This window comes from Carcharodon carcharias, chromosome 21, assembly GCF_017639515.1.
Source record: "Carcharodon carcharias isolate sCarCar2 chromosome 21, sCarCar2.pri, whole genome shotgun sequence".
In the NCBI taxonomy this organism is placed as follows: domain Eukaryota; kingdom Metazoa; phylum Chordata; class Chondrichthyes; order Lamniformes; family Lamnidae; genus Carcharodon; species Carcharodon carcharias.
The window spans coordinates 80,283,285-80,305,242 of NC_054487.1; the positions used below are offsets into that span (position 1 = coordinate 80,283,285).

At 44.1% G+C, this 21,958-nt stretch overlaps 1 protein-coding gene across 3 annotated transcripts; it reads right to left on the minus strand.

Annotated features, from left to right (window-relative positions):
* Positions 1 to 6,456: 6,456 nt before the first annotated feature.
* lum (lumican) lies at positions 6,457 to 20,363 on the minus strand. 3 transcript variants are annotated; one of them, XR_005946472.1, is made up of 4 exons: positions 19,348 to 19,436; positions 12,088 to 12,981; positions 8,122 to 8,332; positions 6,457 to 6,991 (listed from the first exon to the last, which is right to left on the minus strand). XR_005946472.1 is itself a non-coding variant. In XM_041216139.1 (3 exons), the coding sequence occupies exons 2-3, from the start codon at positions 12,959 to 12,961 to the stop codon at positions 8,175 to 8,177; spliced, it is 1,032 nt and encodes a 343-aa protein (XP_041072073.1). In that variant the 5' UTR covers positions 12,962 to 12,981; positions 20,069 to 20,363; the 3' UTR covers positions 6,457 to 8,174. The 3 variants fall into 3 exon arrangements, 2 of the variants coding, with proteins under 2 accessions (XP_041072073.1, XP_041072072.1); XM_041216139.1 differs by lacking the exon at positions 19,348 to 19,436 and adding an exon at positions 20,069 to 20,363 and having other exon boundaries at positions 6,457 to 8,332; XM_041216138.1 differs by having other exon boundaries at positions 6,457 to 8,332.
* Between the last annotated feature and the right edge of the window lie 1,595 nt (positions 20,364 to 21,958).

The following is a 21,958-nucleotide window of genomic DNA, read 5'->3' on the forward strand; positions in this document are numbered from 1 at the left end:
CAAAGTCAGGATGCTGGATGACTGGGAGGGGAACTTCCAGGTGGCAGGGCAGCCATTCATCTGCTGCCCTTGTCCATCTGGGTGGTAGTGCTTCCTTGCTTTGGAAGGTCATACAGTGTGAGTGGCAAATGTGATGGAGGCAGCATCTGGGCAAGGGGGTCAGCCCTGGCTGCTTGGATAGAGTGTCTGGTGGCTCCAGAGTTACGAATCACATGAGCTCTGCAATGTTTCCCTCAGGTGGGGGTGGCAGGGCTGCAATGGCAATCCAGGTACATGGTGGACTAATCAAAGTTCCTCTTTCCTTTCAGGAGAAGACTGCACACAATAATACCGAACAGATGCAGACTGGCGGAGGGCAGGCCCACCTACTCATACTCACCAGATATGAGCAGGAGGCTCTTGAGCTGGAGAGGCGCCATGCGCCCAGGTCTACCGGCAGCAGTGAGGTTGGGATGCCAGTTGGAGGTAAGAGTGCCGTGCACTGAGGTCATAATGTCTGTCATTGCAACTATTCCACTGTTGACTGTTTATTGAATTCAGCAACCAACATGGGTTTCCCATTGATTATGGAAGCAGGAGTGCACCCTGATCCAGGGGCCAGGCATGCACATTAACAGTGTTACAACTTTAACTAATCAAATGTCCTTGTTCTTCCTTTCAGCCTCATTGGAGCATGCCCAGACTGAGGAGGCAGAGGGCCCGACACTGACACCTGTGGGCCTTGAAGAGATACACACACCAGCGTCACACCATCTCAGCCAGGCAGGCACCAGTGCAGATACCAGCATCTCGGTGGGGATAAGATCTTCGGCTAGTGTCCCAGGGCACAGCAGTGAGGGCACTTCACACTCACTTGAGGTTTAGGCGGAGACAGGAGTGCCCATGGCGCCAGCAGTCGGAGGACTGTAGGAGACTAGGAACATGCTCAGTCGGTGGCTGATGATGTGCCTCTGGAATCGTCCCTGAGGCAGCAGATGCTGGAAGTCCAGCAGGGTGTGTGGGAGGATCTGGCGGAGATACATGAGGCAATGCATGCCATGGTCTCTGTGATGAAGGAGCCCATGCAGAGCATCAGCAATGCATTGACCCTCATGGCCTAACGCAATGCTTCCTCCATGGGGAGAGCGGTGACTCTCATGGAGAGGCTCCTCCAGGAGAACGATCAGGTCTTCCTGGGAATTCACTCCGACCTGCAAGCCCTCACAGTGGCATTGACCTCAACTGGCCTCAGTGTCAGTGTGGGAGATGGATTGGGCACCCAGTATCCTAGCCTGTTGCCCATCCATCAATGGTGAGCAGGGAAGACCGAAGCAACCTCACGTTGGCGCATGTGCTGCCTGTTGTCTCTGCGGGCTCCTTTCAGGGCGCTTTGGATGAGGGAAGCAGCACCTCCGCCCCTCTGCCAGTGACCGTTGCATCCGATGAGGCGACGACGACTGGGAAGATTCCAGCTGTGGAACTGGCCACTCCCTCCCAGGCGGGACCATCACAGGCTCCACGGGCCAGAGGACGCCAGCCAAGGTCATCAAGGCCAACAGGACAGCAGAGTGCGCAGGCTGTCTCCACTGCCAGTGCCAGCGAGGGGGGAGTATCTAGACATAGCACCCAAAAACGTAAGCGTAAGGCACCTTAGGCACACCACAGGCTTTTCACTGGTGGTTCTCTGTTGTCCCCGTATTAGTTGCTTATTAGCCGGTGTCCAGCTCAACACCTCTGAATGAACTTTCATTTCTGTTTTGTTATATGAAATCTTTAAATGTTTTAGTCTTGAATAAGGCTCAGGGTGCTTCATTACTTCTGCAGGTGAAGGGGAACCCATAATGTTATGAGTGCCTTGTTTGTCATTGAGCTTTATTGACATGGCACATAGTTAATGTTCCTGACCAGGCAGATATGGCTCTCAGGCTTCGAGTATGGAGCCTGCAGCCCTGGCACGTGTTGGAGGTCCATCTATGGTGGGCTAACTGAAGGATTGTTAGATCAAAGCCTCCCGGGTTTTCCTGCTTCCCTGGAGGTTGCCCGGGTCAGCATCTATCTGCTCAACGTTCTCCTGTGCGTGCTCATCCTCGGACTCACTACTGGACTCATTGTGTGCAACCAGAGCATCTGTGTCAGCATCTTCTTCCTTCACTGCGTTCCCTCATTCCAGTGCCAGATTGCGGAGAGCGCAGTATGCAGCCATTATCAGTGACACACGATCTGGGGGGTATTGCAGTGCGCCCCCTGAATGAACCAGGCCTGGAAGCGCATCTTGAGAAGACCGATGGTTCTCTGTACCACAGCCCTTGTGGAGGAATGGAACCAATATACCACTGCTCAGCTGTTCTTGGATGGTAGAGGGGCGTCATGAGCCACCTTATGAGGGGATAGCCCTTGTCACCCAACAGCCATCCATCCAGCCGGGCTGGAGCACTGAAGAGTCTCGGCATCTGGGAGTGTCTGAGGATGTATGCATCATGGGAACTGCCTGGATACCTTGCACAGACTTGCAGAATCAGCATCCTATGGTCACACACTACCTGCACATTCAAGGAGTGGAATCCCTCCCTGTTGACAAAGGCACCCAGCTCACCCACTGGCACCTTGATGGCCATCTGTGTGCAGTCAATTGCACCCTGGATGCAGGGAACTCAGCAATCGCTGCATAGCCTCTGTCCACTCTGGTTCACTCTGCCTGGCTGACCTCGTCTGAGTGGTAGTGAATGAAAGTCAATGCATGCCTGAGCAGAGCGTCTGTCACCAGCTTGACACAATTGTGGACAGCTGATTGGGAGACTCCACAAAGATCACCCACCGACCCCTGGAAGGAGCCAGGGACATAGAAGTTGAGGGCAGCCGTGACCTTCAAATTCACTGGCATGGGGTGTCCTTCCACACAGTTGGAGCTGATCTCAGGGCCAATCATCCGACAATTGGAGGTCACTGCCTCCCATGAGAGATGGAGCCTCCTTCTGCACTGCACCTCAGACATATTGAGGTAGCTGCTTCACCTCCTGTAAACCCTGGCAGCAGGATGGTGACATCTTCTGCGGCCCCTTCCGCCTTGCCCTTCCTGCTGGCCCTGCGCCCAATGTGCCTGCGTCTATCCTCCCAAAGGCGGCTCCCCAGCAGTCTGAATGTGGACTCCTGGCTTTCTCCTCCTTTTGGCCCTCTCTTCCTCCTCAGAGGAGGTGCCTCCAGTGGAGAGCACAACCCCCATTCCCAGGATAAGGTAAGGCTGCCTGAAACCTGCAAGGCCCCAAGAATTATGTTTACTCCAGAGTACTGACCTGAAGCCTGTTATTCCTGTACAAGCAACTCTGAAGAGATTTGAAGTTCTCCTGTTCACATAAGTAAATAGCAGTAAGTTTAAAAAGTAAATGACTAACAGATACATTCACAAGCCCACTCACCCCTCTCATCCTGTCCGTGGATAAGGTTTTTAAAAATGTGGCCTGCCCGCTGTGCCCATGCAATGCTCTGAAAATCGCACGGGCTCTGAAAAACCTTAAGTAGCCCGCTAATTAATGGCCGGTGCGCATCGGAGCCCATAGTACCCGTCCGCCGAAACATCGCAATGACACGCAATGACGTGGGGACGCACGCCCGATGTCATCACGCGTCATTTGACGCTTTGGCATGTCAGGCCCGCCCCCACACGCCAACGTCAAAATTCTGCCCCTGGTCTGAGCCTATCAGAATACTTAGGGGCTGTTGAAAAAATGTTACAAATGTTTGTAAATTATATACCGCAAAGAGCTATAAAAGTAACTGTGCAGTGAAAGTGTTCCGTTGGCTGTACTTCTTATGCTGATCTCATTCTCTTTCCATAATTTGTCCCATCTGAGGAATCAAAGCTTGGGAAAGGAAATGACTGCCTGCTGGAACAATATGAAACAACATGCTTTGCAGTTTTACTACTTTCTCAGTTCTCAGTGTGAATTTTCCAGTATTACCATTCTGGATATTAGAAACATTCTGGGCATGTTTTTGTTAAAGAGTCGATGTATCTGCCCCTTTAAGGACCATCAGGACAGATGGAAATGTAAAATGAGAAAAGGTCATTGGATCCTTTGAGACCACAATGTGCAATATAGCTGATCATGGACTGTATTTGGAGATTGACTTACAGCTTGCCACCATGTGTAAAACTGACATTCCAGCTGGCAGCCTGTAATAGAATCCATGTGACCTGTATAATGGGTGGTGTAACATGGTGACTGAGGGCCGGTACATCTTTCACAGGCTGATCATCCCTGGTCTTCCAAGGAAATGTGTGGGCCCTTGGAGCCCACTCTGATTCCTCCCCTTCCCTTTCCTGCTCCTCCCTCTCCATTTAGACCTCACCATCTCCCCACTACTTCTCCCTTCCTGCTGCTTCCCTCCCCTTTCAATTCCACTTCCAGCGCCCCTCCACCCCATCTCCTTCCTGCTCCTTCCTTCGCCTGTACTGCTCCTCCATCCCTTCCTTCTCCTCCTCCCCTTCCTCTTTTTCCTCTCCTCCCTCTCCACCTCTGGTCCCTCCCCTTCTCACCCTGATCTTCCTACATTATGTAACTCATTTGGGATATATACTAGCAACCTAGTGATTATAGTTGGTTTGGTAACCTAGAGCTTGAGAGTTCAAACCCCGCCATAGCAAGTTGTGATCCTGAACTCAATAAAAAATTGGGCTTGTTTATTTGGCACCCATCCACCAACTTAAACATTCACTCCCTCCACCACCAATGCACAGTGGCAGCAGTGTCTACTACTGCACAAGATGTACTTCAGCAACTTGCCAATGGTCCTTCGACAGCACCTTCCAAACCCACGACCACCCTCCCCTTCATCTCATCTCATCCCACCCCACCCCACCACCAACTAGAAGGACAAGGGCTGTGTCACTGTCGCTGCTTCTAAAACCTGGAGCTCCCTCCCTAACAGCACTGTGGGTATACCTACAGCGGTTCAAGAAGGCGGCTCACCACCATCTTGTCAAGGGCATTTAGGGATAGGCAATAAATGCTGGCCTAGCCACATCCAGTGAATGAATAAAAAAATTGGGGGCGAACTATTTGAAGTAGTTAAAATAATTAAAGAATTTGATAGGTTCAGTAGCGAGAAAATATTTCCTCTGATAGGGGAGTGAATAACAAAGGGTTACAACATAAGAAGTTGAGCATCAAGCAAGGCTGTTCACCCTCAAATCAGGAAGCATTTCTTCACATTAAAAATGATGGAAATTTGGAATCCTCTCTCCTAACATATTGTTAAGACTGGGGATCCCTTGAAAATTTCAAAAGTGAGATTGATGGAATATTGTTAGGCAAGGATGTTCAGGGTTACAGAACCAAGATAGAGAGATGGAGTTAACATACAGATCAGCCATGCCATTGATGGAATGGGACTGAGGGACTACTCCTGTTCCTAAGGTTTTATAATTAATGGGCTTGGACCTGGAAAAGAAAGTGGCTTAGAAGCTGCAGGGTTGTGGAAAACCATCTAATGATGTCCTTCGTGGACTGGTAATCCAGGATTTTATCAGCCCTCTGGAGACAAAGTAGGAGGTGGTGGGTGAGGGGGGCAATAATATCATGAGGATCCGGTTTGGATCGGCTCACCTACGCTGTCCCATCGTTGGGGCATTTTACCGACAGGTGCCGGGATGCAGCAAAGCTGCCCATCTAAGAAGGAGGGAGCTGATTTACATATATGTAAAGAAACTATTCAGGGCCACTTTACATTGCCCCCTGTGCCTTTCCAGTGATGGGGTAGGATGGGGAGGGTGCCAGCTAAATGGAAATGGCCTCCCAGCGGCAACCCAGTGGGAAAGACCCATCAGGCCAAAGAAAGGCCTCGTGGGCAAGGAAAGCAGCATCCATGGCCCCACGACCCCCCTGGGGAGTTTCCCCTCTGACACTCGGCACAGTGATGTTTAATTTTTTTTTAAACTTACCTAGCCCAGCTCCTGAGGTTTCCTGCCAGCCTCGATCAGCAATGACCACCTCTCCAAGTGGCACGGCTGAGGCTTCAGAGCTGCCGGTCCTCTGATTGGGCTGGTGACATGGTGGGCCCACAGGCATCCATTTAGGAGGCTGCCTTTGCGAAAGTTGCCAAGCTCTGAACCCACTTTTCACCGTGACGTCGGGGTCCCGACGCCCTCCCCCCTCTGAAAGTTCAGCCTCTTCAGTCTCTTTCATGATATATGGCTGGCGCTTAAAGCCCATGAAGTGACCTAACAAGCCATTCAGTTGGAAAAGCAGTGACTTGTGGTTCACAAAGAAGGCTGCCTGAACTTGGATAGCAATTGGACAACATCCAACAATGAACTAAAATATATCCGCTTGAACAAGTGGCTTATTGTGTTAAGTGAGGTGCAAATTTGAAGCACGTGTACCTGAAAATTCTTTGACTGAAGAATTTCCCTTGATATATTAATAACAAATAAACAGAGACCCACAAATTTGGTGGAACAAAATAGACCACAAATGAAAATAGTTGAGATACATTTTAATGGTTAATATGTATAAACAGAGAAAAGTTTGTATAGAAATTAAAACTGCAAGGTCAGTTAATTACATCTGGAAGTGTTACATTTTTCAGGTCAATTTTTGGTACAAGCTCTTTTGCGGAGTTCTAAGATAAATCTTTCTTCCAGTCACACCGCGTTCAGTAATTTCAGATTCATGCCCATCCCATCCAGATGGAGAGCTTGCCTTTCCACTTCAAGCTGGGTTTGACCACATTCTTTTCCATGTTGGTCAGGGATACCATTGTGCGATCAGCTGAAGAGAGTGTCTCTTTGTCAATGTCAGATAACTTCCCCCCATCCCCCAAAGGTGGAGTGCTCCATGTCTATAGGATACCTCCCCTATTAACCTGGTTAATAATTGGACAGATTTCATTGCAAGTAAATAGCAACTGGATAAGAGTGACCCAAGTAACTCAAACTCAAGCCCAGCACTACATATCTGGCTGTGAAAACAGTGGCCTCATACTAACGATATTCCTGCAGCTTCAAGGCTGTGAGCTAAAACAGAAGGATACAACAGATAAGTTAAAGGCAGCCATCAGCACTGCAACTTTCTTAACCATGCTTTATTTCCTGTATGATAAATCAAAGTTGCATACAGATTGTTAAAGGAAGATGCATAAAGGTCATGCTTGATTTACAACATATGGATGCAAGCTGTGGTTAACATATTTCATTGCACCTATGAAAAATTAATCTAACAATTTCAGAAACTCCCAGCTTTTTAAGCCAAACAAATTCAAGCAAAAATACAAACTATTAAAAGCAAGCCACTCAATTGGTTATTAAAATAATGTTTACTGTTTCCCTTTATTTCATAATAACTTCTGTACAAGAATTAAATGGGCTGAACCCAACAAACTCCTCTTCCCCCAAATCCTACAGATCCTACATTTCTTTTCAATCCTGTTCTATAAGATTCACAATACAGTAACTACGGATAGAGCAGGTATTATTTGATTCAGTATAAGTTACATTGATGTCTCATGACAATCTCATACAGATTTTTGAAACATATTTTGGGTTAGGGTTTATTAGAAAATCTCCTGAAATCTATAATTTGAAAGAAAGGTTTGCACAGAACGTAGCTTGTTATAAAAGTGCTGAATTCTTAAAAATCACTTTTAATATATGTAACCCAGCATAATAAACAGAGCAGAAGAGGACTCTACAGGAAAGAGATAATTGATATACACACAGAACAGTGAAGTGAGTTGATTTACTTTAAGTATTAATCATTGAATTTTCCTTTTTCGTAAGGTCTAACCACGAGCTTTATTCAACTGTTACTCGAAGTGTGTACATCAGGTGTTTGATTCAAATGTACGTCTCAAAAAAATGCTGAAATGTCATCCACTTTGAAAGAATAATACCTTTTTACCACATTACACAGCTATACTCTTCACTTATCCTCCACTTACTATGACTCTACTTTCTTTTCAGTAATTCTGTCATTTTTCTTTAACTGATTGAAGATATAGTAGAAAAGTTATGATTATGTGAAGATATAAGATTTAAAGGTGTTAGTTTGCACTATATGATGTGTTAATAAGTGAACAAATCTAACTTGAAAACCTTGAGGGGAGGAGGGGCGAGATTTTAACTCACTCAAAACCCCATCTACTTACACAGAGTTAAAATCGGACCCAACCTTGTGTCTTCCTAATCAGGTGGGTGTAAATCAAAAATCTACTGATATATCCCCAGCCACGCGAAGACATTGAGACATTTCGTTGGGCAAACTACGTCGAGTGATGTTATTACCATCCAGACGCAGGTGTTTGATTTTGGAGAAATCCGTAGGGCTAGTAATACGACAGAAGCTATTCAGGGTGAACTCTGCAAAATGAAGAATCAGAGGATCAGTGACGGTCATTGTATTCTAGTGGCCCAAAAACATAGATTCTGCTTGCAATGTAAATTTACGTTACAGCATTTTAAAGGTATACAGAACATCTCAGATTTAGAATTTTATGTCTTTGCACATAATCAGTTTTGGGAAATAATACATAACATGCTGCCAGGCCTTAATTAGGTCTTCATTTCCTATGATACTGGTGATTAGTTTTAAACAGTATTTATCGGTTTTAGATGAATAACCAACAAAAGCAGATATTTAGAAACGTTATGAGATTCAGATGGCAGTATTACTAACTCTCGAGAACATGAGTCCAAATAACTTTCTACAACAACATTTATATAGTGCCTTGAATTTAGTGAAAGGTCCCAATGGTGCTTCACAGCTAACCATACATAATTTGACGCTGAACCTCTCAAGGAGATATTAATACAGATGGCCAAAAGCTTGATCAAAGAGGAAGTTTTCTGAAGCACCTTAAAGAGGAAAGAAAGAGGGATTTAGGGAGGGAATCCCAGAGCTTAGGGACTTGGCAATTGAAGACATGGTTGTCAATGGTTGAGCAATTAAAATCAGGAATGTGCAAGAGGCCAGAATTAGAGAAGCACAGAGGTTTCAGAGAGTGAGGAGATTACAGCAACAGGAGTGTTACTAAAGTACTGATACCAAATCCTCTCAAGATCGTATTGCTTGCCTTGTAGTATCAGGGTTTTAAACTAGCACCATCATTATGCTGCCAATGAGCTACATATTAATCATAAGCAGTTACCATTAACTAAGGAGACTGATTACAGGATGACTTTTTCCTGGTTGTCTATCAGTTACAAACAGCCACATCAACTAATGACTAAATGTCATTATATTAATGTCTTGATGTGCTCATAAGTTTAGTCAACGGAATGTGACATGTGTTCACTCTGGGACCTTGCAGGAGTGGTCTTACTGCTATTGGTCAATCAATCTGCATGAAATTATTGGTTATTTTACTGGTAAATTGTGACTGTTCAGAGTATCTGAGGATGGGGGTTCCACCAGGGCCAGTGCTGGAATTCACACTAATGATTTAGACTTTGGAATCAACATCTAAATTTGGAATTGATACCAAACTGGCAACTAAATTGAGGAAGACTGCAACAAATTTTTCTTTTATTAGCTCATGAGCATCATAGGCTAGCATTCATTGTCTATCCCTAATTGCCCCTCAGAACTCTGTGCCTTTAAGGGTTACATTTCCTTCCCTAAAGGACATTAGTAAACCAGATAGGTTTTTACAACAATCAGCAATGGTTTCATGGTTATCATCCAGATTTTTTTTCCTTATTGAATTCAACTTTAATAATTTGCCATGGTGGGATTCAAACCAAGGTCCCAAGAACATTACTACCCCAGTGACAGTACCACTACGTCACCACCTCCCTGAAATTACAAGAGGTTGTAGAAAGGACATGCAATTGGCAAATTAATTTCAACATAGATCAATGTGAGGTGTTACATTTTAGAAAGAGATGTGGGGGGTTGCCTACTACCTGGAAAATAAGAATCTAAAAGGAGTAGAGGAACAAAGAGATCTCGCTGTACAAATACATAAATCGCTAAAAGTAGCAAGTTAGTTTAGCAAGGCCGTATATAAAATCCACTGGGGTGTGTTTCTAGAGGTACAGAATTGAAACGTAACAAAGTTATGCTAAATTTGTATCAAACTTTGATTAGACCACACTTGGAGTACTGTGTACAATTTTGGTGACCATATTATTCAAAAATATAGAGACACTGTGAGAGGTACAAAAAAGATTTACAAGGATGACACCAGAAATGGAGGGGTTTACCTTTCAGGAGGGCATGAACAGACTGGGTAACTTTCTTCCCAAAAAACAGAAGGCTAGGTTTAACCTGATAGAGGTCTTTAAAACAATGAAAAGCTTTGATAGCATAGACCCAGAGAGAATGTTTCCACATTTGGGGAAGATTGAGGACATCTCAACATAAGATAGTCACCGAGGCCAGGATTTTACAACCCATCCCACCCGACGGGATATTACGGTCCCACCGAACTGAATGGTGATTGAATTGGTTTGCCGTATCTACTGATGGGAAGACACGCCACCGCAGGGCCGTAAAATCGTGGCCCAAGAAATCCAACAGGGAATTTAGAAGAAAATTCTTTACCCAGAGAGTGGTGAGAATGTCGAACTCCCTACTACAGACCGTGATTGAAGTGAATAGTATCAATGCTTTTAAGGGAAAGTTAGATAATTTTATGAGGCAGAAGGGGATAGAGGGTTATGATGGTAGATTTAGAAAAGATAAGGGAAGGCTCAAATGGACTATAAACACTAGCATGGACAGGTTGGGTCAAATATCTGTTTCTGTGCTTTATGCAATGAATAGTGGCAGGAGATGAATTAGTAAGAATAGTGATGGGTTAAGAGCAAATATCTCAGGTTAATCTTGTGTTTCTCTGTTCAGTGTTCTGTCAAATTGAAGATGTTTTAATTCAATGTTCTGTATTACATTACCACTTGACAACCTGTATATCTAGAAAAGTTGCCCTGTGCTTTATTAACATGGATATTGCAACCAAACACATATGGCGGAGATGGCCGGTTACCATTTACCATGAAGCCACAAATCACATTATCTTAGGAAATGCAAATTCTCTTCACCTATTTTGAAATCAAACCTTCTTCACGAGTTACCACATAATTGAAGCATTGTAGGAATAAACATTGACCAGAATTCACAAGATATTTTGATTGCAACGATATCAAGGTAAATGTTTAGCAAATTAATCTACATTTTAAGAATGTAAGAATTTTTAGGAAGAGAAAACTAATGTGAAATTTTCATAGTTCAATCCATAATAACCTCCTCCTGCTCCACAGATCTCTCAATCTTTTCTCCCTTCAGAGACACCTCCAATTCTTTGAATTTACTTCTCTTTGCAACAGTTGCACTCTGTGGTGGCAATTTTTTCAAGTCTTTTCTATGAGAGGTGAATACAATTCCCCTGACTTCATGGCTTAGTCCTAAATTCCCCATTTTAAGTTGTAGGCCTGAAATTTTCCCTCGTCGGGCCCGTATAATCGGCAGGCCTAGAAGCGGACACGATCTTCCGCTGGCTGGTCAATTAACAGCCAGCCAGCTTGAAATGCACCCAGAGAAAGGCTCAGCACTGCTGATGGGGGCGGTAAGAGGGTGAGCGCCACTGTCACCCTGGGTGCTGGTGAACACCTCCACTGGGCTCCCTGAAGGCAGACAGGTGCCTCAGGAAGCTGCAGACCTACCAATAACAAAAGAAAGCCCAAAAAAGGTGCAAAAATTGTCCATGCAGCCTCAAGCAATCAAGTGCCTGAAAACAGACCTAAAAAAAAAGTCCCCAGATATCTCCTTTTATTTCAAATCCTAACAGAGATTTCATCCCACCCTTGGATGAGGTTTCATCAAAAATGTAAAGTCCGCCTGGTCAATTGTGGCCCATCCACCAACCATAAGGTTAGATGGGCCATGAAAAATTGGTGACAATTGGGCCCTTAATGGGCTTAATTGCTCGCTTGATTGTTGGCAGGCGCTCTTCCGACTTTTGCGCGTGCCCTCTCAGCAAAATATCGTGCTTACCCGACCTCATCTCACGCGATTTCACAGCCGTTCGAGTGCCCACCCATGGGACGTAAAATTCTGGTAGTAGTTCTTATATCTCAGTTCTTTACCATAGTAAGTGAAATGCAGTCAGACTTACTGTCAATTTTATTCGCCTGTAGGTACAGATTTTCTAGGTTTTCATTAACAAGGGGGATGCTCTTCAGTTCATTGAATGCAAGATCCAACTCAATCAGCGAGGTGATGTTGAAGACTTTCTCGGGGATACCTTCATCAGTTAGCTCATTGTATGACATGCGTAGGTACTGTAGAATATTCATCTTGTTAAAATAGTCCTTTGGGATGTTGTTGATCTTATTGTGATTAATATAAAACATCTCTATGGCTGCTGGAGGGTCGTCAGGAAGTTTTGTTAATTTGTTGAGACTCAAGTCAAGGTATGTCAGAGACTTCAAACTACTCAAAGACCCACCAACTTCATTCAAGTTGTTGTCAAAGAGAATAAGGGTAGTCAAGTTTTCCAGTCCTTTTAAGCTGTTTCCAATCTTTGAGATCTTGTTTGATGCCAGTTTCAGTTGCACCAGTGACTTTGGAAGGGAGCGAACAACATCCGTCAGATTGTTGTGGTTTATGTACAACCTCTGCAGGCTTTTTAACTTCGAGAATGCATTCTTACCTACATTTTCGCTATTAATTTGATTGTCATCAAGGACCAGCCATAGGAGACCAGTGGCATTTTCAAATGCACCATTTGGAATGCTATCGAGCTGGTTGTTCTGGAGGTAAAGGTACTTTATTTGTGCTGGTACCATGGGGATTGTTTTAAGTTTGCGATGGTTGCAATACATGGCAGTGGGGAAGTTCAATGGACAGTCGCATTCAACGGAACAAATTGGATAAGGTGAGCCCGCCAAACTTGCTCGGTCATAATAACTAAAGAATGGATCGTAGTCATACTGACAAAGTATGCTGCTGACCAGCAAAGCAAATATAGGAAGGTGAATGAGCTTCATCTCATGAACGTATGGTAAAGCTGTGTGTGAAAAAAAAGAAGAAACAAGGCGTGGGATTATTTCTCATATCTGTTAACTTGTGCTTGTGGACATATATTATTAACATTCAACAAAGTACTTCAGATTTTCAATGCAATATCACAAACAACATCAAGATTAACCGGCTTGACGCCAAGGAGATTTCTTTGCAATCAGTACCCAGAGGTCAAATGCTATTCCTGGTGCCTAGCTCTGGAAACTTTTGAATGACTGAATCAATGACACTGATTGCAAATGTGCTGGATTTTACCACAGGCTTTGGGACCCTGATGTCAGGGCCAAATAGAGGCCCTAAGCACGCGCTTGCAACCTCCTAATTGGCCATCTCTGCGCTCGCTGTCCTATGAAGGATGGTAGGTGGGTTTCTGCTGGTACAGGCCGAATCAGAGGACCGGCAATTCTGAAGCCCTGGCATGCCATGCATCCAGTTGAAGCAAGTCAGAGACCTCAAGGGCACCTCAAAACGGAGGCATAGACACAGAGAAAAAGTTGTCAGGTTTTGAAGTCAGTAGGCCTCTCAGAATGGAGGGGAAACTCCTCCAGTGGAATTGTTCTGGCTGCAATTGAGGCCTTTCCTGCTGGAAACTCCGTGGTGTGGAACCTCTGGCTCTGATGGCTTCTTGATCTGCCGCAGGGAGGTCACCTCCATTGAGCTGACAATCTCCACATGTGAGTGGGCGGCTGCCTTGCCAGTGGTACAATGCCAACAAAGTCGCAAAATTTCCCTTATTGGGGCTGTAATGTTAATTGGCACACACCTCCAGTGAGTGGGCAAGCAATCTGCTTCCCAGCCTACCCCTGCTGGCAGGACTGCTTTAGGAAACCATCCAGATGCAGCTCTCCCACTATTTACCCACTCCTTACCCCACCTCCAAGTCTGTCACCATAGCACCAGGAAAATTCAGCCCTTAGTATGGCAACTTGGACAATAGGGTGGAATTCTGTAGCTTATTGAAGAATAACCTCTACCTCTTTCTTCTCCTTTAAACTACTTCTCAGAACTTACCTCTTTGGCCAAGCTTTTGGTTGCCTGCCCTAATATTTCTTACGTGGATGTGTCAAATTTTGTTTTGTAACGCTCTCGTGAAGCACCTTGGGATGTTTTTTACGTTAACAGAGCTATATAAATGCAAGTTGTTCTGGATGTCACTGACAAAGCCGCAACGAAAATGAAAGAACTTGCATCTATATAGCACCTTTCATGACTTGAGGACACTTTGAATTCCTAGAAACTATCATTTTTGATGCACATTATTGTGCATTTATAACGGGGCAGGTTGTCTGTAGCACCAATGACACAGAACCTCATAAAGCAGGGATGGTTATCAAGGATTTGGTTGTAGAAAAAAATCTGGTTTATGGAAACAGAGATTATAAGTCATTAGTGGAGTCTTGATGTATGGACTAAAAGAGGTTGCGAGGTGCCAGTTTTTTTATAGCTTAAAAGATTGATGCCAGAGGAAGTCTAGCTTCTGAGTGAGGATTCCTTTAACATTGATGGGTATCAATTCTCAGTGTGTTCTATCAGGACAGCTTCATCTGGAACTGGCATGAAGCTATGAGTTATACTGCTTTATTAAGCATGGATGGAAAGGGACAAGCACGTGAATCTCCAATCTGTGCTTCCGTTGTGCCAAGGAGCAGGACTGCAGAAAATTTAGCACAATATTTTGCAAATTAGTGTTTAGGTTATTTCTTGTGAGGGACACCGACATGATTTTTAATCATCTTTTAGGGGGCTGCCCATTAACTAGTTTTGTAAATCCAGAGTGTGGTCTGACAATCAGCAATGCAGGTGGTGAAGGTCTGAGGTTTGTCCTGAATAAATCAATCAGCCAAGGGGACTACAGCTGACCTCAGCCATTCTATATAAATGCAAGTTGTTCATGCTCCTGAGTGTTAGTTTCCACTGACTGCCACTGTGTACATGCAGTGGTGTGTATGACTGCTGGATAGGACCTGGGTTGAGCTGGACTGCGAAAGACTAAAGTCATTTGTACAACCAGAAAAATATATTGCATTTATATAGCGCCTTTAAGGTAGTAAAATGTCCCAAGAGTCTTCACAAGTGCGTTATAAAACAACATTTGACATTGAGCCACACAAGGAAATGTGAGGGTGAGTTGCTGCAGTGTGTACTGTCTACAAGATGCAATACAGCAACTCACCAAGGCCCCTTCAACAGCACATCCCAAACCTGCAACCACTACCACCAAGAAGGACAAGGGCAGCAGGTGCATGGGAACATCACCGCCTGCAAGTTCCCCTCCAACTCACAAGCCATCCTGGCTTGGAAATATATCGCCGTTCCTTCACTGTTGCTGGTTCAAAATCCTGGAACTCCTTCCCTAACAGCACTGTGGGTGTACCTACACCACGTGGACTGCAGCAGCTCAGGAAGGCATCTCACCCCCACCTTATCAAGGGCAACTAGGGATGGGCAATAAATGCTGGCCTAGCTAGGGACGCCCACATTCCATGACGGAATAAATAAAATTAGGGTAGATGACCAAATGTTTGCTCAAGGAGCAGCTTAAAGGAGGAGAGAGAGGGATTGAAAGGCAATGAGGTTCAGGGAGAGAATTTAAGAGCTTAGGACCCAGGCAGCTGAAGGCACAGCTGCCAATGGTGAAATGATTAAAATCGGGGATGTTCAAGAGGCCAGAATTGGAGGAGTGCAGGTATTTCAGAGGGTTGTAGGGCTGGAGGAGATTGAGCTGGAGGAGATTAGAGATAGGGAGGGGTGAGGCAATGGAGCGATTTGAACACAGGGTTGAGAATTTTAGAATTGAGGAGTAGCTTAAGCGGGAGACAATGTAGGTCAGCGAGCACAGGGTTGACTGGTGAATGGGACATGATGCAAGTTAAGAAATGGGCAGCAGAGTTTTGAATATCCTCAAACCTTACGGAGGGCAAAAGGTGGGAGGCTGGCCAGGAGTGCATACAGTGAGTAACGTGGATATGCCACAATGATGTTATGTCCAAAAGGCAACATTCTAATTGGTTTTATGTTACAAGTGGCAAATTTGTTTCATGTGTAGACATTCCTTTACGTGCATGGCTCATACTTATACCATGGCACCCAGAACTTTTGCCTGGCACCGTTCTCCAGCTTACGCTGGATATTCGCCCTGCTGAGGCATTCTTAGTCCCTAGCTTTATTGTCTGGTTTGAGGTCAGGAAATCACCCCGTGACATTGTCAGCATAACAAGTCTGGTTGTCTGGCTCCTAGCAATCTGTGATCTATTACATTACAATAACAGTTAATGCATATAGGGGTTGCAGTAACAATTTTTATGAAATTCCCTGAGAAGGGAACAAACGAGAACTTGCAACTCCAACGGGGGTTACTATAGTTGACTACTCAAAACTTTACAATAAATAAAACTGACTAGGGTCTCCATTTGACAAGGAGGATATGTTTCATGAGTAATACAATTACTTTTGTTCTGTCAACAGGATAGCACTTCTCCATGTCATGCAATCAGAACATTTTCTAAATACCCAAGCGAGCTGACATTTCTGGAGACATGCCATTATAAAAATTGAACATTGAATAACTTGAATATTGCTGGAAAGAGAGACATGTTGCTGAAGCTTTTCATTTTGTACTCATCAGGACAGCAAGAATACCAAATTTCAAATGACCACAACACTTTATCTCCTGTAGTACAAATTGTTGTGATTGTTTGAAATTGGGCATTCCTGCATTTGTCCTGATGAATGCAAAATGAAAAGCTTCGGCAACATGCCTCTCTTTTCAGCAAGATTGAATAACTCCGCTAACATTTTTTACTAATTTTTCATACAGCCTGCTGCAGATAAAGACAGTAGCGTTTTTAGGTGTCAGTAAACAGATATCAACATTATTTCAGCAAATCAACACAGAATCAACATTCTATTCAGAAGGAGATTGATCTGATGGTTATTAACTTTTGTTCCGGTGTCTTCCATTTTCTTTTCCCACAACATAGCTGTTTTGCGTTTCCCATCATGCAATCCTGCCGCTGGCCAGCGCCTATGATGACAACATTCACTACGATCATTGATGGTCTTAGAAAACTGAAAGGCAAGGTGAGAGGAAATCTTCCCTAGATTGGCTAGTGGATATGATGGGCTGCCTGCATGATGGCTAGGAGAGTACTAGAAGGGGTGAAAAATACTGCTGGACTCAGTATCAGCAGGTTTCTGCCTCGAAGGAAGGTGGGGAGGGCATAATTTTTTTACTGGGATGTTGGTGGGGTGAGTGGGCAGTGGTTGTGCCTGCCTCCTTGCTGCTTGGTGTATTAAAAGAGGGGAATTTGTACAAAGCACAGGCAGCCACACCAGTCTCCATTAGATGGAGGTGAGGGGATTGACCAGAAGAATGTGGCACCGCCCACCCGAACTGGCAATAATGCTGCCTACTGTGCCCCCAATTCTGCCCACATCTGGGGCACAGGAATACTGTATGTTCCTTCAGGAGAGCTGTGGTCCAAAAGGCAAACTGCACACCTGGAGCCCTCAGAAGATGTTTAAACCCTGATCTTCCTAAAGAGGGACTAATGCACCATTCTAGCAGACTTTCCCTTCCCCGCCTAAGCAGGGTCGAGGCTGGGAGGGGTGGAACATCGGATGAGACCCACTAGATAGATTTTTGTTGGGCAAGCGTATTGGGGATTGGAGAGTAAAGGCAGGTAAATGGAGTTGAGATAGAAACAAAACAATTCTGGAAAAACTCAGCAGGTCTGGCAGCAGCTGTGGAGAGAGAGTTCGTACGGACTCAAAGCGTTAACTCTGTTTCTCTCTTCACAGATGCTGCCAGACCTGCTGAGCTTTTCCAGCATTTTCTGTTTTAGTTTCAGATTTCCAGCATCCGCAGTATTTTGCTTTCATTCAAATGGAGTTGAGGTACAGTTCAGCCATGATCTCATTGAATGGTGGAGCAAGGTCGAGGGGCTGAATGGCCTCCTTCTGCTCCCATGCTCCTCTGTGCCTTAGATGCACCATCATGCGAGTTCCCTGACCCTGAGAGATCCAAAGGGTCAGGTACTTGGGTCCCCAGCAGGCAGCAAGACCCACTCCGCCATGTTTATGGTTGCATAATGGGCAATGTTGTAGTGTCTATGATGTCTTCACACAAAGAGTCAATAGGATATGAAACTCTCCATCACAAATGGATGTTGAAGCAAATTCCACCAATTATTTTGAAAGTGAACTATCTCCTTTAAAACAAAGGGAAGGTGAACATTAAATGGGTGTGGGGAGTGAACAAGAGCGGGAACAGATTAGAAAGCCCATGAGCAGACAAAACACCAGTACTGACAGGATGGGTGGGATGGCCCTGCTTATGTGTTGTCACGTTCTGTTACTCTGAACACGATCTGGATCCAGCCATGAGCCAACTGGAGGAAGCTCGGTTACAGAGGTTGACAAAAATGTCCTACGATGCTCAATATTTTGGAAACAGCTCTGTAACTGCCTGGTGTAAAGAGAAGGGATCATAAACATTTATCATTCCAGACTGAGCTTCAGCTGCCCTCCCCACATGCCAGAGTGGACACTTAGAAAAAAAAATGACTTTGCACAAAAATTCTCCATTTCAGTCAGTAGTACTTTCGATACTTGGTGTGGGGTCATGCTGTCTAAGCCAATGATAGATTTTACATGAGAACATCAATTTACAGAAACTTAAAGCACAACAAGGTAATTAGTGGTAATGTTTTCAGTTACTCATTGGAAACAGGCAACGATTGTAATTATTGGACCAGCATCTAAAAAAGGTGAGCTCAAAGTATACTGGTCAAATATACAGCAGCAGTATTCCACTTGGGTCACAACAACAAGATTCATTTAAAGCCCTCTATGTCCTTTTGTCTGATTTGCATTCAGTAATCTTGAAGCAAATTGTTGGCATACATTTCTGTTCAATGAAGAATGACATTGATATTGCAAACTCACACCTGGATTGTGAAAGAAACTCCTTCACTCCTGCTCTAGCTCTAAACAGAAGGTTAAAAATGAGTTTCTGGTAACAATAAACAACTGATGTATTCTCTAAGGTCAGAGTTCTTAAAAGCAAGTTTCCTCAGAGAACAGTGCTAGTAATTTTACCAGACGCAATGGTCAAAAATTGAAATCTCAAAAGAACGATGCTGCTAAAGCATTCTGTGCCTCAACCTTTGTCACAGTTAGCACCAGAGCATTTCAGTTTTAGTCTTGAAGCAGGTAATATTGTACACTGGATGACTTGTAAAATTAATCATTCAATAAACAGAGGTCACAATAAACTCAAGCAGCAAACTAGTCTTCAGACCTAAACAAATAACGTTCTACATACTAGTGGCACTGCCACCTGCATCATTACCTCTTCTGTTTCCTATCAGATGCAGAATGTTGAATCCTGTTTTTGACTGGTTTTCTCCTTTGAACAAGAATCTGGCTTGCTTGGAATGACCAAAGGAGCTTATCTAAGACAGATAGCTCCTGGAATGTATAGACAAGAGCTCCACATACTTGCTGTTCTGTGTGTTTGGCCACTAAAATCATACTTTGAGTCCACTTATCTAGGGAATTATTTCTGCATTAAACCGAATTCATTGGCCGACAATTACAGTTACTTCTGTTGCTGTATAGCCTTAGTTCACTGTAGTTAGTACGGAGTGGCAATTACTTTTTTCCTAAATTAACGTGCTTTGGTCTGGTACCCTCGCAGTGATGGCTAGTTCTCTATGTATGGCGGTCACAAAACACACACCTCAGTCTTTGCACATTTTGTTAATTGGGTTTTCCATCTCAGGTTTATCAGAGCCAGCCCTCAACTATAGATTTACCATGTTTAATATTAACCACTACACTGCAGGAATGTAGAGAAACACACATTGTATTCTTAATTGTGATCCTACACAGACGAGCTGTAATGTACATATTACCAAATCATCTTTCAAGGGTTAAAAAGCAATGTTCCAGGCTTGTTTACTGCACAAGAAACATTTCTGAATACAGCTTTGGAAAAAAGAAGCTCATAATCTCAATGTACTTACATGCTGCATGCATTATTAAGCCAAAACTGAAACCCACTTGCCTACCTTTGCTTGATGCCTTTTGTTTCTTAATTCCAAGGGTTGAGCAACAGAGAAACTGAGGGCAAGAATCAAATATTAAATGCTGTATACTGGTCTCTGGAGAAAGAGGAGGCTGCCAGACTGCTGTGGCATAGGCTGACAACAACAGTGGGAGAGGTGGATACCCCTCAACTATAAAGCTGCTATGTCATCACTCTGGGTCTGTGCTCTGGTATGTTAAATAACGCTGAAAATAGAGAGCCCATTAGCTAAATGCAGGAGGATGGCTGCAGCTACAGTACAGATAAGACATTGGAATAAGAAGTTTTTTTTTAATAGAATTTGCATATTGTCATATCAATCTCCACAAGCTCCCCATTTTGATTCAATTATTTTTTTGGTAAGAGTACAAGAAAAATGAATGGTGTATGCCAATAACTTCAGAATGACTTCAAAGTACCTAAGTCTTTGGAGAATGTTACTTAATGCTCGACTAAGGGAGCAATATTTTCCATGTGTTCTTATTTCCTGAGAGAAGCTGTTGCGAAAGAACAGCATTGTAAATAGCATTAACCACAGCCTAGCTCTAAGTAAAATGCTTTACAAGGGCTTTGTGTTAAGTTACACTACCACTGAACCTATAACAAAAGATGGCCAAGATCCAAGTTCTGTGCCGCTGCTGAGAAAGAAACAGAAGGATTCTGTTCAAAACTCAAAGCTGGAAGAGAGAAGACGAGAGATAGAAGCATTTACAGAAATCAATTACAGTTTATGTTACAATTTCTGTTGGGACATTAAAAGGACAAAGCTCATCCTGTCTTCATTTACAAGATCCTTATGGCTGAGCTTCTTTAAGTATATGTCTGCTGTCAAATAGTCTGGAATAAATCAAGTCTTGGATGAGGTCTGTTTCTTATTTTGTGGATAGGACTGAAACATGCATACCCATCCTGCAGTAATAGACTTTGCAGGCATTTACAGCACGAGGACTTGTAATTAATGCTAAATACAGAATGAAACTTGGTATTGAAGTTACAATTTAGAATCATAGGGCTGAATTTAATGCACTCTCTCATGGTGAGTTTGATGTTGGTGAGGTGGGGGTTAGTGGTGGGGCCACATTTAATCAAGCAGGAACTTAGGAACTGGCAGGAGTAGGCCATTCAGCCCCTTGAGCCTACTCCGGCATTCAACTGGATTATGGCTGATCTTCTATCTCAGCGCCATTTACCTGCATGATCGCCTTACCCCTTAATAACTTCAATATCAAGAAATCTATCGATCTCTGTCTTGAACATACTGAATGACTGAGCCTCCAAAGCCCTCTGGAGTAGAGAATTCTGAAGATTCACCACCCTCTGAGTGAAGAAATTCCTCCTCATCACAGTCCTAAATGCCCTATCCCTTATTCTGATGCTCTGTCCCTTGGTTCTAGACCCCCTTCAACCCAACCAGGGGAAACATCCTTCCTGCATCTACCTTCTCAAGCCCTGAAAGAATTTTGTATGTTTGAACTCTAGAGAATACAGGCCCAGTCTCCTCAACCTCTCCTCATAGCCCCAGAAGGGAAAACCAGTAAAACTTGGGAAATGACTGGTACTGGTCTGAACTGGTCTTGTATACCTTAAAATGGAATGCCAGTTCTGACCAGTAGTCTCATTTCCCAAATTTTACTGGTTTTTCTTTCTGGGAATATCACCATCCTAGGGGCCAGTCTGGTGGCCCTTCGTTGCACTCCCTCTATGGCAAATGTATCCTTCCTTAGGTAAGGAGACCAAAACCGTACACAGTTCTCCAGGTGCAGTCTCACCAAGGCTTGATACAATTGAAACAGAAGGGTGAGGGACATGGACCATGACGCCTTCCTGCCTCTGTCCCAATTAGTTAGCAGCTCAAAGCAGGGTGTGGACTTAA

Excerpts from the sequence above, each read along its gene's own strand:
- lum (XM_041216139.1), bottom strand. The coding sequence starts at position 12,961 with ATGAAGCTCATTCACCTTCCTATATTTGCTTTGCTGGTCAGCAGCATA. Across the intron at positions 8,333-12,087 it reads ACAGGCGAATAAAATTGACA|AGTTCACCCTGAATAGCTTC; the intron begins GTAAGTCTGACT and ends TTCATTTTGCAG.